The 14,730-nt window shown below is 42.4% G+C and overlaps 1 protein-coding gene across 12 annotated transcripts in view; it reads right to left on the reverse strand.

The window, feature by feature from the left end:
• The window catches only part of APBB2 (amyloid beta precursor protein binding family B member 2), a 164,725-nt gene that overhangs the window by 14,409 nt on the left and 135,586 nt on the right, over positions 1–14,730 (reverse strand). For 3 of the 12 annotated variants that reach the window (XM_018068550.2, XM_008927414.3, XM_008927415.3), the window contains one exon: positions 4,520–4,525. The exons of 4 other annotated variants lie outside the window; for them this stretch is intronic. In XM_018068550.2, coding sequence (XP_017924039.1) covers positions 4,520–4,525 — 6 coding nt within the window. Of the gene's footprint in view, positions 1–4,519; positions 4,526–10,929; positions 11,135–11,213; positions 11,545–14,344; positions 14,365–14,730 lie in introns of those variants that run through there. 5 more of the 12 variants (XM_018068616.2, XM_018068606.2, XM_029960652.1 and 2 more) reach the window with 5 other exon arrangements.

The following is a 14,730-nucleotide window of genomic DNA, read 5'->3' on the forward strand; positions in this document are numbered from 1 at the left end:
AGCCAAGAGATAACTGAAGAAGCAGCAACAAACATGCAGCCAAGGAAGACACAGCGTTGTCTGAGAGAGCCGAGAGAGAGCCAGCAGCAGACAGAGAGAATTAGGCTCTACAGAGACAGAGTTGGGGTAAGAAACTGAACCAAAAACTCCAAACTCCTTTTGTGACCTTTCCTAAGTGGAAAGGATGGACTCCTACTGAATGGAAGTCCTAAAACTGCAGCAGCACTGCAGAGAGGAGCTAAAAAGCTCAGAGAAGGAATGCGGAGAGGGTGACCTTGGCCCCTCCGCTGCTTGAGACAGAGCACAGAGCTCTGCAAAGGGGGCTGTTTTTCCCCTGAAGATACAGACCGTCACGAAGACCCCCGTGCTTCGTGGTATGACCGTGGTGACGCGACTGTTGTCTGGGTGAACACAGCCCATGGAAGAGAAGACCCTCGCTTGAAGAGGAGTGGTCGAGGGGCTTGGATACCCCCTCGTGTGTGCTGGCAGAGGTCCAGTTACAGCTGCTGCATGAGAAGAAGAGAACCTGCTGCCTTAGAGACATTGCTGCTCTGAGAGTGAAAAGGGATCTTTTCCTTCTTCCCTCCTCGACTTTTATTTGGAGGGGAGAAGAGATTTGATCCAGTGTAAATACTTATGTCATGGTAGAGATAGCTAAGATTGTATATAATGTATTATAGTATTTATTTGTACAGTCGTTGTAATATATTCCCTTTCCCCCATTCTGAGTCTCGTGTGGTGTCTGGAAAACCCATCTCACATTGGGTTGAGATGTGGGAGGGGGTTTGGACTAGGGAATTGAATTTTTGAGGCTCTCAAACCATGACGGTGGGGAAACCATTTCCTGAGTCCATAACCTTCAGGCTTCACTTTGCTTTCCTGCAAACAGCTGACCAGAGACTTGTGAAAGCGGGAAGAAAAAAGAGGGAGCAGCCACCACTACAGCAGAGCGGGTCCGAGGCACCTGGCAGGAGGCTGCCATTCACTGTCAAGACATGAGCACCCATGGAAGCAGAGTAAATCAGCAGAGAAGGAGAAAAAGCAAGAGAAGTGAGAGGAGACTCATGAGAAAAGTAGATAAATATAATGACATCAACACCATGCTTGGATGGTGTTTTTCCATGACACACAAATATTCTAGTATCACAAATGGCAGAGAAGACAAGGTGCAAGAAACTTTGCAGTAGTATGTATGACAGAAATTATAGATCCCCTGGATTAACATTTCAGATTTTTTAACCAGGCTGCTCTTTCACATAGGAGAAAGGAGAATGATTTATAGCTGAGATGAAATCTGTGACTCTATTCAGTGCACTTGTCTTTTTATTAGGGTCACATCAAGGAAGTTGCGAAGTTAGGGAGAAAAATCCAAAGGTAAGAAACCATAACTAGATGAAACAAGCAGCACTCACAAAAGCTGCAAAATCTGTTTGTACAAGATTTACTGAGGACTTCTCAATTTCCATTTCACCTACCAGATACCAGACAGACACTGAGTGAAACCACTTCTGCCCTTCCACATCTTCCAAAGGAAACCCACAGCCCCTTCTCCAGGTTACTATACACCAACTACTTTGGAATCAAGTTCAGGATGAGGAGAAAGAAAAATAACTACTCCCAAGAGTCTTCTCCTTCCCATTTCTCGTAGACAGTCATGGTGCATTTAACCACATGTACTCTTCTCAGTGATGAGAGCTGGAAGAGATGTGGGGGAGAAGGAAGTTTCCCTATGTTTCTGACAGTTGCTGGTAATCCTAGACACACAGGAAAGCCCTGCAATTTTCCTTCACTCCAGAGGCTCCATCTCACAGAGCTCCTACACCTCTTTGGCTGCTCCCCAGCTACAACTCAGAATGGCACACTAGGCCACCACTACATTACCCTAGACACTAATTTTTAATTCAGCGAGTGAAAATGCCCTCCCCAAGCAGAGATTTTTGGGAGACTTCTTATTTCAGTTCTTACACAATTGGAAAATGGATTTCCTTGCAGCAAAACATCAGTTCTGCATTTATTAAATTCTCCTCAAATGGTCTGGCATTGACAGAGTGTAGCTTGTTTTTCTAATTCAAGCATACAGTTTGTAGGGCAAATTATCCCCTGCTGAAAGGCTGTTTGCTTCATTCCTTGATAATGTCACTTGCTAACTCTCAAGGAGGAGCTACGGCTACTTTGTGTGATACTCAGAGGCTTTAATCTGGCGGCCCTAAAACTCACAGCTGCCGGTTTTTCTTTGATGTCTTATCATTGCCACCGTTCTGCATGCTTCCAAAATTTGTTAAAGCCCTCTCAGAGCTGATATGTCTGATACCCAGCTCAGCCCTTCAGAGCCCAGCGTTTCCAAGCCTCAAAGCATTGGCATGACTTTCACTCCAATTTCCTTCCTGTGGCCTGATCCTCATGCGGCTGCGGAAGCCGATCCCCCAGACGTGGTTGCCAGGTCTCAGCACTGCTCACTACCTCCTCCTGTGCAGGGGGGGTAGGAATCCAGTCAGCCTTTCCACCACTGCCTTGCAAGCCAGAAAGGTGGCTCTGAGAGATTACAAAGCATTTCCCTTTCTACTATCAAGGTCTATATCCCGTTCCTGCAAAGGGCCACAGATTTGCATCGACAAGAGTCATGTCAAAGTGCAATTCTGTAGCTGAGTTGTCCAGATCCATGAGCTCTGCTAGCACAGTGACAAGAGTACAGATTGTACCGCTAAGACCTATGTTCCATGCTGGTCCTTATTCCCAACCTCACCTCATGATCACATGGCCAAAGTACAACCATTGTGGCAAGGAGGACAGTTCATCATACGGGCTGTGGTCACCACCAAAGTGGTGCCCTGGAAACTGCTCTCCTGTAGGACCAGCAGCCCAAGGGGGCCCAGCTATACATCCTGCTGGTGCTTGGGGATCAGGTGGGGCTTACTGCTGCTCACCAACTGCTAGACAGACAAGGCAAGCTGAAAAGGCAATCAGTAGCTTAGACCTCTGCTTGTTTTATAAATGGATTTAACAAAAGACAGAACTTCTGTGACAGATCATATGAAATTCACTGACCACCGACTTGATCAACACCAAGTTTTCATGGTGGGGTTTTTCTTCCTTAATTGCTTAATTTTTGAAATGTGCACAGGCAGGGGCCTGCCTTCTTACCCTGTGCAGCAGTTTTCAAGGAAAACACACACAAATGAGGAAGTTTGTCAAGGTCATTAGAGTTGCTGCTTCTCCTGTGCAGCACTGTAAAGTGGTGGTTTAACTCCTCAGGATGGCCAGTCTAGCATTTCTGATGAATCCTGGATTTCCTTTAAGTAAATGAATGTGCTATTATGCCTATGAACTTCTGAATATTTTTAACAATACTTCTGTCTTCCAGATCTAATTGGAAGGAGTGGACTTTTGTTTATAAGGAATATCTAAAGATTTAATAAAGAAATACATCAAGTTGAGATGTTCAAAGCACTGTTAAAAATTTAACTGAATAAGACAGCGGACTACACCAGAATAGTTAATCTCTCCAGTGTGATTTGTTTTATAAGCAATGCTTCCTCTTTATTATTCAGACAGAGAACACAGCAGTTGTGCACAGACACTACCCATGAATCTGCTTGCAGCACACTTTTGCCAATGTTAGGCTGGGAGGATCATCTCTTCCTACATTCATGAAACCTGCATTAGATTGCAAAGCCATAACCAAGAAAGTTCAAACATTTCCCCAGGCCAACACTGCCTACAGAATTGATTAAAAAACAGTCAAGCCTGGAAACTGTTCTCATTATATTCCACAAAGCAAACATGAGGAATGGTCCACATCTCTAAACCATATTCCTTCCACCCAGTCCCGCTTTGAAGTTTTTGCAATTTAGAAGAGCAAACAAACCCCAAATCTCATCTAAGGGATGCAATTCTATTGCTAAGAGCCTTTGGAGTGGTTGCAGCCCTTGTGCTGCAAAGCACCTGACTACAATGCCTTACTGTCTGCTCTCCCATGAAACGGGAAGCATTGTAGAGAATTCCAAATGACCCCTTTGTACATCCAAACAAATCAAACAAACTTTTCTTCAAACTTGAAAGACAAGTGAGCAACCCAGATGGACCCAAAACAAATACCAAAAATAGGAAATAAATATTGATATTTCCCATGCTTGCTAAACTTAGCTCTTAAATCCCCTGCTTTAGTATCATGTTTTTTTCAAATTTAAATAAAAGGTGGAACTTTAATACTACTGTCTTGCATTTCAGATTCAGGAGAGCAACATAATCTAAATTTTAATCTCAAACACTAGAAGCAAATATTAGAACCCCTGCATCACATGATTTTAAACTGTCACAGTATTAGAGGGTTTGGGACCTGGAAAAAACAAAACAACCAACTTGACAATTCTGTTAATAGTAAGGTAAAAAGGTGACACAGAGACAGGAATTTACTCACTGAAGCTGAACTTCTGTTCACTGATACAAGCAAACCAATACAACATTGTTTGGTGCATGCTGGAAGGATAAACACGAAAATGGAAAAATGAAAATAATTTACCTCTCTCTGAATCCCGGGAAGCATGAAGAAACAGAAAGAACAAGTTAGAAAGCACTCAAGCAGACAGAGCTCCAACATATGATGAGGCAGGGTAGCTGAAAAGTGCTGTACATTTAGTATTCACTGTTGTTTGCAGCCCAGCGTATCTAAGCATACTGCCACTATTTCCTTTTGACACTTCTTTTGTTGAATCTTGTTGTTCTGAAGTTTGTATTTTTGGAAACATGGAATGAAGCCAACAGGCGTCAGCTGAATTCAGTGAGGCAGCACAGACATACCAACAGTGGGAAGTAATAAAGCTTAAAATACCACACATAAGTCCGGGAAGTAGTATGCAGAAAGCATAAATAGACATAGAAAGTGCATGAACCTTCCTTCATCCAAAATAACACTATTTACAGCAGACACTGACTAAAGAAACAAGAATAATTCTTCAGAGTGTGAAAACCTTACATTGTTTGAACTGAAAGAGTAAAAAGATTGTCCTCAGTTTTTTTAATGCCTTTTCCAAGAGAAGTGACAGCCGGGGGAACCACCTCATAAGTGCTGAGCTGAAGCCAGGAGGTATAAAACCACCACACACTTTCATTTCTGAAACACTTCAGCAACCACTAACTCTTGGTACGACTTAACCAACACCCCTTTCCTGCAGGCGAAGGTGGGCAGGAGAGGCACAAGCTTCCTTGGTTGGTGGTTGCCCTTCTTCGCCTTCCCGCAGATCCGCTCTGCCTGCCCAGCTCCTGCCCTGAGCCCCGGCACTCACTGCAGCTGGCTGCTTTCTAGGTCATGCCAGCCACCAGGGAACACCAGCAGGATGAGTTCGCAGGGACATGGGCACTCCTGGAGCTGTCCTGTGAAGGCAGCACACTGTTTCCTGTGATGTTACCACAAAGGGTTCTCTGTGCTGGGGAGGGATGTGGGTTGCTGCCTGCTTCTGCCCACCTCTCCTTAAATACTGGACACCACTCGACGCAATGCACAGTGTCTCTACAGGGATAATAACCTTTCTTGAGAAGAGAGAGATGTTTAATGCTGCACTCCCACTCCTGCCTGCTGCAGGCATCTCACAACCTCCAGTGAGGATCTGAGCAAGGTTCATGCGCACAAAAATGTGGGACCCTACATCATCCCAGCTTGTAACTAACTCTGAGAAAAAAAGTAGTGGAGTGGAAAAATCATGCCATCTCAAGTAATAAGGGCAGGATTAAAGACAGAGCACACTGAAGGGAAGGGATCCAATTCCCATGAGATATCTCACATCAGCAAGCTTGCAAAGCTTACAGGGAATGATCTATTGCTTAGAAATGCCTTAGTGAGTAGAACTAGAATAAACACAGGCTTTCTAAGCCAGGTTTTAACTAAACAAGCATATGGTTAGCTAATGCACATAACTAGAGATTTAATTTCTTTCTCATGTTGAGATGAAACTTCTCCTGATGCAACTTGTATCCACTGTCCCTTGTAATAATCTCCATGTGACTCCTTGTGAAGTAAAATAATTCACTGCAGCAACCTCTCCAGAGGTACAGTAGAGTTCCCACCACAGGATGTTTTTAAGATGTCACTGGACAAGGTGCCAGAATATCTCATCTAGGCTCCCTTTCCCATGAAAGGTTGGATCAGATGGCCTTCTGATATTTTTTCCAACCTGGGCTGTTCTATGAAAGCAGTCAAGTTGGAAAGATGATCCATAATTATAAATATAATGGACATTCCCAGAAATTTTACAATGGAAGCGTGAGACAGCCTCATCATGAAGAAGAAACACAGGGTGCTCTGCTCCACTTCTTCCAAGCAGTGAACTGGGAGTTTCCCCTCTTCAATATCCAGCAGTGACCTGTGTGGATCTCTGCAACCAAAACCCCACTCACTCCTTCACTTCAGCTACATGGGCTTTCTACTGGGCTTTGCAGAGTCAGCAAGGACTTCAACTACTGCTAATATTTTATAAAGTAATGGGTTAAAATTGGATCTCAGCACTGCAAATATTATAGGTCTTTCAAGCCTAAATGCCCTTGATGCTACATTTCAGTGCCAATCAGAACTGAAAAAGTAGTATCACTCCACTTTCTGAGAAAATACAGTCAATGTTTCTAAGTAGTATGAGAAGCAAAATATATACAATTTTCTCTGTCCATTAATCACTGGCTTTAGATGAAGTCCACAAATAGAGATTTCTATCTCTCAGAAATAACATTATATTGGAAAAAATGTCCTGTAATTTAGACACAATATAGTAAGGGGAGGAGAGCAAAAGAAATGTCCTGGAGACACAAAACATGACCTGCTGGATCAAACTCTGAAAGTGAGATCTATTAATTCCCCAATCATTATGCAAGATACAACTGTACAGAACAATCACCACTGCAGCTGTCAGTAAGAAGAAAAGACCACTGGAGGGAATTCAGGAAGGTGACTAAAAACACAAGCAGTTGGGCCGCTGAACTTCCTCAGGCAGTGAGGAACGAGTGGGGCTCTGGCTGAAGGACTCTCATACTGTAGGATGTGTGCGAACCAAGGGAGGCTGCGTCCTGCTTCTAACCAGTTAATTACAGCTTTCCAGTCAACTCAGCATCTCCTCATAGAGTGTCTTGTAATTTATTAATCATTTTCATAGAGAAGACTATTTGCCTGTATTCTCTTTACATTCTGGTAGCTCAAATATGGTTGAATGATTCACCTTTAAAAATAAATAAATAGATTAAAAAAAAATTGCCCCAAGGCTAAAAAGCAGATATGGAAAGTTTCAGTTCAAGTGGCAGATTTTGCTGGTGGCTCTAAGTGCCAGAAATGCTGCTAGAGCAGCTGTGCAAGTGCTTCGCTGTGGTGCCCTACATATCCCTTTCCAAGCTGACTGAGTTAAAAGGGGTCAAGCCAGAACCTGACAATAACCTGGGAAGACAATCCCCAGAAAATTGTATCACGGTTGTTACACTGAATTTGAGATTCATTTCCGAGGGGAAAAGGCCAAGACCTCTGAGGAAAACAGCCCACGACCTTCCAGCCTGCAGAGGTGTGAGAAAGGAGTATCCCTCCTAGAGAGAGCTCCAGGAGGACACTGCCTCCCAGAGAACGCAGTAAGTTTCCTCCTCCCCATCACTTCTGCCAGGTACATTTATTCCAGGCTGTTTCCCAGTTAGCACCTTTAGAGTTGGACAGAGGGAAGCTGGCAGGGGTGAGATAACATGCCCAAGAGCCCCAGCAGCTCAGGTGCCCCTCACGCCTATCCATCCCTGTGACTGGGACAGCTGGAGTTATTCTGAACTCCAAATACTCCACAGTTGCTACTGTTGTGTCTTCTAATTCAACAAGAGCCAATGTAAGACTACAATGTGATGAAGAGCAAACCACACCAAGAAACCCAACAGGTTTTGTTCTTCTTGGCATCTCCAACAAGGTATTTAAGTGTCAAGCTCCCATGCTCAGCTAATGTTGTAGTGAGGCACTGCACAGAACATGAGCCTGGGAGAGTGCTAAGAGTTTACTCCCCTGTACCTGTCAAGTTTACAGCCCACCCATTTTGGTGACTGACACATTCAGATAACTGTGTGAAGACACTGTTAACACTTCACACCTCTTCATTTCTGTAGCTTCCCCTGGAGTTTGGCTGACTGCAACTTCCCCAGTTGTCTTTTTTGAGCAGATCAGAAAAAATAAGGTTGCTGTGTGATAACCATACTATAAGCAAGTACAGAGGTCTGCCTTCCAACTTTCGTGGTCCTTCAACATTTTCACATGGGACTACACCCACCAGCAGTGGCCCTGACCATCTCTCTTCTTAAGAAATAACGAACGGTTGAATTGTCTTTGTTTTCAATTACTGTAGACTTCCAGTGGAGTAAAACACATTTTTCTTCATTAAAAATAATGATGCATGGCACAAGCCTTTTGTCTTTGTTTACAGTTATAAGTATTTGCCCAAGCACAGCCTCTGAGGCACAGAAGAGGCCCTACTCTGGTTCTCTAATTTGTCATTACAAAGTCTAGTAGCACTTAATACAGCTAAATGTTTATGTAAAATGTAGTTACACTTCAACAACATTACATGAACAAATAAAGGAAACAGCCTTCATTTCTGTGCATTTGGAAGTCTCCCTGCTGCTTAAAGAATGATTATGTCCTTCACTTTTGTATGCCATTAGAGAAATACAGTTTCTTTCAGTGAAACAAAAATAGCTGGGGGTTATAATTTTTCTAAGGGTTTGGTAGCTTTTTAACCTTTTTTTAATTATTTTTTTTTTTAAATAGTCCTTAAGTCTTTTGTCTCCTAACAAGTATTCAAGTAGCAGACTATTCCAGCAAACTGGCCTTGTGTTTCTGGGTCCCTGCCACCACCAGGATGGAGACTGAGTAGAAGTACAAGTAACACTTTCTACAGGATCCCCAGTTCTCAGTGGGCCAGATTGTGCCATCAATTTTTAAGCAATTCTCCACTGGTAGGAAAGATTTCTGCTTAAAAATTGATGGCTTGATCTAGCCTTCTGTTGCTTATCATATATTATGAAGACTACTATAACCTAGTCAGATTCTATTTTTAAAATAAAAATAAAATATGAGGCAGCATGACATGCTATACAAATCCACATTTTGTAAAGACTAAATTGTACTCTTAAAACAGCAGGCACCTTTTCCCAAAATCACTAGACCATCATTTTACAAGGATCAGTTGGATAGAAGAATTTCTGGTTTAAGTTATTAAACAATTATTAAATTCAGCCATAAACATATTTCCAATTTGGAAAATTATTAGAACATATAGAAAATGTTTTACTGTCATATCAACATCAAAACAGTACCAAAAAAAAAATGGTTATGTTGTTTTCTTTGGCAGATACCAGACCAAATTCAGGGACATGCCAGTTATTTTCTAATAGGAAGAAATGAAAATGAACACTTCTTATTCTCTGATTTAGAACTTTAAAATTTCAGGTTTTAACCTGTATTAACTTTACACAGAGAATAAGGTTATCTCAGCCTATCTTAAACTACACTGAAGAAAACTCTGCAGTCTAACACAAATTAAAGCTTTACAGTGCAGTTGAATCAATGGTAGCAGTCTAATAGCAATTAGATCAGAACTTTGTCCATAGTAAGTTTTACTTCATGTCATGAAACACAGAAAACTCCAAATGATGAACCATAAAGCCTTGCTGAAGAGGATACCCAACAGACTGTAACAATACAAGAAATACCACAGACCTTCAATACACACCATAATTATCTGTAATAGTAATTTAGATGGTTTGTTCCCCATTTGTGTTGCAACTGGTCAATGTTTAAAATGTCTTTAAAGATAGGGTTTATAACACAGACACTTGTTGTAAAAGGAAAAATTAACCCGTACTTCAAAAAAAAAAATCATCTAACTGGTATTATATAAGAAAACTGCACTAATCTTCCCCTTTTTCTCTTTTAACTTCTTATGAAAATAAATAGGCCACTTTTTACTGATAAATGCTTCAGGGCTAAATAATATTCTTTTCCTCGCTCACAAGTTGTTATAATTACACTAACCACAAGGCAACAGCTACAAGAACATAATTAAAGCCATGGTTTTAAGAGGTGAACAGTTCACATACTCCCCTCATAGAGCAATGTATGCTGTCCTTTAAGAAAGCAAAAATTACTGCACAAGAACAGGTAGAGCAATGAGGTTCCATAACATGCAAGAAACCTGATGGAAAAGTGAAGCTACTGAGTCTAAAAAGATAAATGTGCTCGTCTCTCTCCCCCTCTGCATCCAGTTTAATAAGGATTCAAAGCTATATCTCAATTAACAAATCAATGAAATTTCTCCTGCTGCAAATTCTTTATAAATTTAGATAGGATTAAGCAAGTACAGGGACCTCAAGGCAATACATTACATTTAAATCATGAAGTTTCCTCTTCTGTCAGAAGAGCTGTTAACCATTTTACTTCAACTAAATATATTGTTACATGCAGGTATGTCCACATACAGTGCAATACTTCTGTCATGAAACATGTTCACTTCTGGAGATCTACACAGACCACTCAACCTCCACTGTCAGTTATGGGCTGAAAGAAGAAAGCCCAGACTGGCTAGCTAGAAGTTAGCTGGGAATTACACATAAATAATTATATAGGCACCGTATGCTGAGAGGAAAACACAGGGATTTTTCTTCTCTTGAGCAAATGAGGTTTCTGCTGTTCTTAACTACAGCATCTTTTCATCCATGGCATTACCAGTCAAAACAAATTATGATCATGCTCTACAGAATCAGGCTGGTCAATACGCAGTCAGTAACCGCAGCCAGTTTAGGAACATGTAATTCTGAGCAGAACACAGCCCCCCAGACCTATTAATCATCGGGATCCATTAGGTAGTTTGCTGCTCAAATGAGCAGCATCTGAAGGGATAAAGGAGAAGGAGAACAGCATCAAATACTTACCGCTCAGCACACGGTCCCTCTGTTACAGCATTTCTGCTACAGTGCTCTCCTGAAGGTTGCTAAGTGTCAGGTCTTGGAGAAAAGAAATCTGACTTGCCTTTGTCACACTAGGAGCTGTAATTTGCCTTGCAGGCATCCACACAGGAGCTTTTGACTAATAGACCATAGCTTTGAAAATACAGCTCGAGACAAAGGCTACTCCTAATGTGAGACTGCTGTCTGGGGGATGGAGGGTGGGGAGGGAGGGCTGAGGTTTTTTTCTCGTCACTTTTTAAGTTTCTTACCTTTTTGTTGCAGCAAACAGGAATTAAATGCCAAGCACGTCATACACAAACACCCAACTCAATGCTCTGACTGGTCCCCGTCTCTGTTAGCGTGTATCTAGGCATCAGATGATGCAAAGTGCACTTGATGCAGCCGTGTACTTGTACTTCAACAACGGGGGCCGAATACCCCCGAGAACAGCAGCTCATTCATTTTGCATCGAGTTGAAACACATCATGTCAGCTCCCACTCTCCTCACGGACTGTGCATGCTTGTGTTTGCCGGCTCCAGCTGTGAGTGGGTGCTTCTCCCTGGAAGGCACCGCTCCTCTGTCAGCCGTGTGTCGTTTCCTCCCTTCCCAACCCTTTTACATTCCCGCGCGCGCTCTCCACGCTCTGACCCGCAGAAGAGGTGCCTCTCCTCCCCCTTTAACAAATCTTCACTGCTACACATTGTGTTTCTAGCCTGTAAACTTCCAAGACTAATCTTTTGTGACAGAAGCAATTTTTTGCAGAAAGTTGAAATGCACAGGGAGTCTTCTACTCCCAATTTTTCAAAAACTCTGCAAGGCATTCACAATGTGGTTCTGTACTGAATGCAACAGAGAAAGTATCTTTAAAAAAAGGCAACAAAGATTTACAGCTAAATCCAAAAATTCAGACAAAACTACAACTGCATTTACTTCAATGAAATTACATCTGTTTATGCTAGAAGTGAGATTTATCCTGGAGCTGTAAAAACAAACACATTGAATAATTTGATTTTACAGAACTGGCACATGCAGTAACAGTAAATCCAATTTAGGAGTGTTGCTTGCAATAAAGGTGACAGTAAACACAATGGTCTTGGAGTTCCAGTTTTTATCCGGCAAAACTCCCCATCAAATGTGCTCAACCAGCAACAAAGAGCTGCTTCTGCAGGAATTGCACTTAAAATGTGGCGGGGCTTAAATCCCATCGGGGTATTCAGTTTTCACAGCTACTTTCAGGATTGCACATCACTCCTCCTGGATGCAAGGAACACTGGGAAAAGGCAAACTGTGACCAAGGAACAACTGCAATGTCGCAAGGACATGGGTCACTCTTCCCCATGCGAGGGACTTGCTCCTTCAAATGTGCCAGCAGAGCTGTCTGTGGGATCACACCTGTCCTCAAGGAAAATGAGCCAACATGGCAAATGCCCACCAACTAGCCTCTTTAAATTATTGGAGCTCAACATGAGAGAAAGCAGAGCAGGGAACGTGACCATGGATATTTCTACCAGCAGAGCTGAGAAGGTGAAAAGCAGTTAAAGACAATTTTCTGGCAGTCACTTCTTTAAGCCACACAGATGCATGAGAAGCAGGATGTTTTTCCACCACCTAAATATACCCTCAGAGCCAAGTGAGATTCCTTCCTTCCCGTGTATCATCAACAAGGTTTGGCAGGACCAGCTAAGCTCAAGCAACAACCTCTGCCACCCCAAAAGCTTTCCGCTGATTTCCAGGGAGTAACAGTCAGGAATTTAATAAACAAATCTGTTAATGCTGCCTAAGATAAAACAGTTCTGACAGTGCTGAATGCCCAGTGCTAGAGAGTTCAAGGCCATGTAATAATTTTTGCACTGTACAAGTAACTTCTCAAAAGTCTTGAAACAAATCTGGAATTCACTTGTGGGGAGAAAAAGGGCCATTTTTATGGACAAAGTGGCACCTGAAACTGGTTAATGCATTAAAATACACATTCATTACATTTTTAATCCAGATTCCAATATGCATTCAATGTAACTTGTTTAAATTTGAAAATGGGGACAGAATTAATCTGATAACTATTACAACAACCCTCTCCATTGCTGTTCTCCTCTTCTACTCTTGGCAAGTAGCATACAACAGGATATGGTAGCCTTCCAGCTGGCCAAACAACAGCACTTGTGAGAACAAAGTCAGACTTCTACTTAAAAGGTTTCTAAAGAGAGAACCCAGACTTTGCCATTTTAATATGCTGGAACAGGTTGTGGGAGAGAACTGCTCTTCCCTGATCCTCTCTTCAGTACAAAGAGAGGAAAAGAGATTCAGCAGAACCTTGGAAATCTGTAAAAAAAAAAAAAATTAAAACTACATTCCAGTCTTCAAGTTTTTAGCTGGCTATCCAGTAAGTAAACTGGGACTAAATTCTAATCCCGTGTTGGTTTTAATGTTTTGTTATGTGTTAGATGCCATTCTTACCGCCTGTGTGCCTTTCAGTAATGACATGACTGGATACAAACATGCTGGCTTCGTAGTTTGGAGAAATATCTTGCCCTGGTTTCAGCATTTCAGCTTCCCTGGCCCCTCACCCTCTGTTCCTCCAAGTTTGTTGCTTCTAATTGCTAAGTATGAAAAGGGCAACAGATTTACCTCTGCCATCAGAAATAGAAAAATCTCCCAGGGCTTGGCCAGCAGGCAGTTTCTGAAAATGAAAAACCATCTGGGCCAAATGTCTTCCCATTCGTGCATACACAATTTGCTTAGTAACTACAATTGCGCCTCGCGTTTGTTTTTCTGGCAAAACTTAGCTTTACCAATTCTCAGTCACACCCAAAAATGTGAATTCAAACACGAATTTCAATTTTAAGGTATAAGATTTGGGGGGTGGTGGTGTCTGATTTCTGATTTCTTCCAGTGTACTTGGCCAAATATCTATATTCTGAAAATGAAACTCACATAGAAATCTTCTTTCATGAACTGTGTTGTAAAGAATAATCATCAGTAAGCTCTGAGACCAGCCATGGAAGTCACAGCACTTGGCACTGGCTGCCAAGCTTGGCTGACAGGCTCTCCCCAGTAACAACTGCTACCAGAAACACTGTGAAAAAAATTTCCAGCACAAACACCACACCAAGTCCCATTTCCCACTGCCAGCCAGTGCTGTGAACTTGCAGCCAAATCCCTACACAGGAAGGATCTTAGTACTGCAATTTACCTACAGGCTGCAAAAGAAATAAGCTTGCAGCAAGCAGTGGATCAAACTTACACTGACAAAAACAGCAGGAGCAGCCAGCCTTGGCAAGGTGAAAACTGCCCAGGAGAGCTCTCAGCTCATGAAGACCTGACAAATTCAATTTCTGCGCTGCCAAAAGTGCCAAATCAAGGCAGCAGGGGTGTTTTGGAACATGCCTGGTGTATAAATACCACCTGTGTTGCTCCAGCCTCTCCCAGCTATTACGTGCTGCCCTCTCATGGGTCCATAGCTGGGTTCTATGTTCCCAAGCTGCTGTGTTCCTCACTGGGGATGAGGTTCAGCCAAGCTCATAATGAGGGAATCAGTATTTAACACTGTAAAGAATCCAGGCAGATCTCCACGCACTCAGCAGCAATGATGTGCCCAATTCTCTGGTTAAACTGCCAGTGAACAGCAGGGCACCAGAGTAAATGAAATGAGCTTACACTCTAGACACAGGGGTGGGATTGTGTTCTCCCCAAACTGAACAGTTATTCCTATTGCATGGTCAGAAGCTGTTTTCGTCAGAGTGAAATATGAAGCCTGGGTAATACCAGGAGAGCTGTGGCTGGGCTGAAGA

This window comes from Manacus vitellinus, unplaced genomic scaffold (genome assembly GCF_001715985.3).
Source record: "Manacus vitellinus isolate BGI_N305 unplaced genomic scaffold, ASM171598v3 scaffold_0_pilon, whole genome shotgun sequence".
Taxonomy (NCBI): domain Eukaryota; kingdom Metazoa; phylum Chordata; class Aves; order Passeriformes; family Pipridae; genus Manacus; species Manacus vitellinus.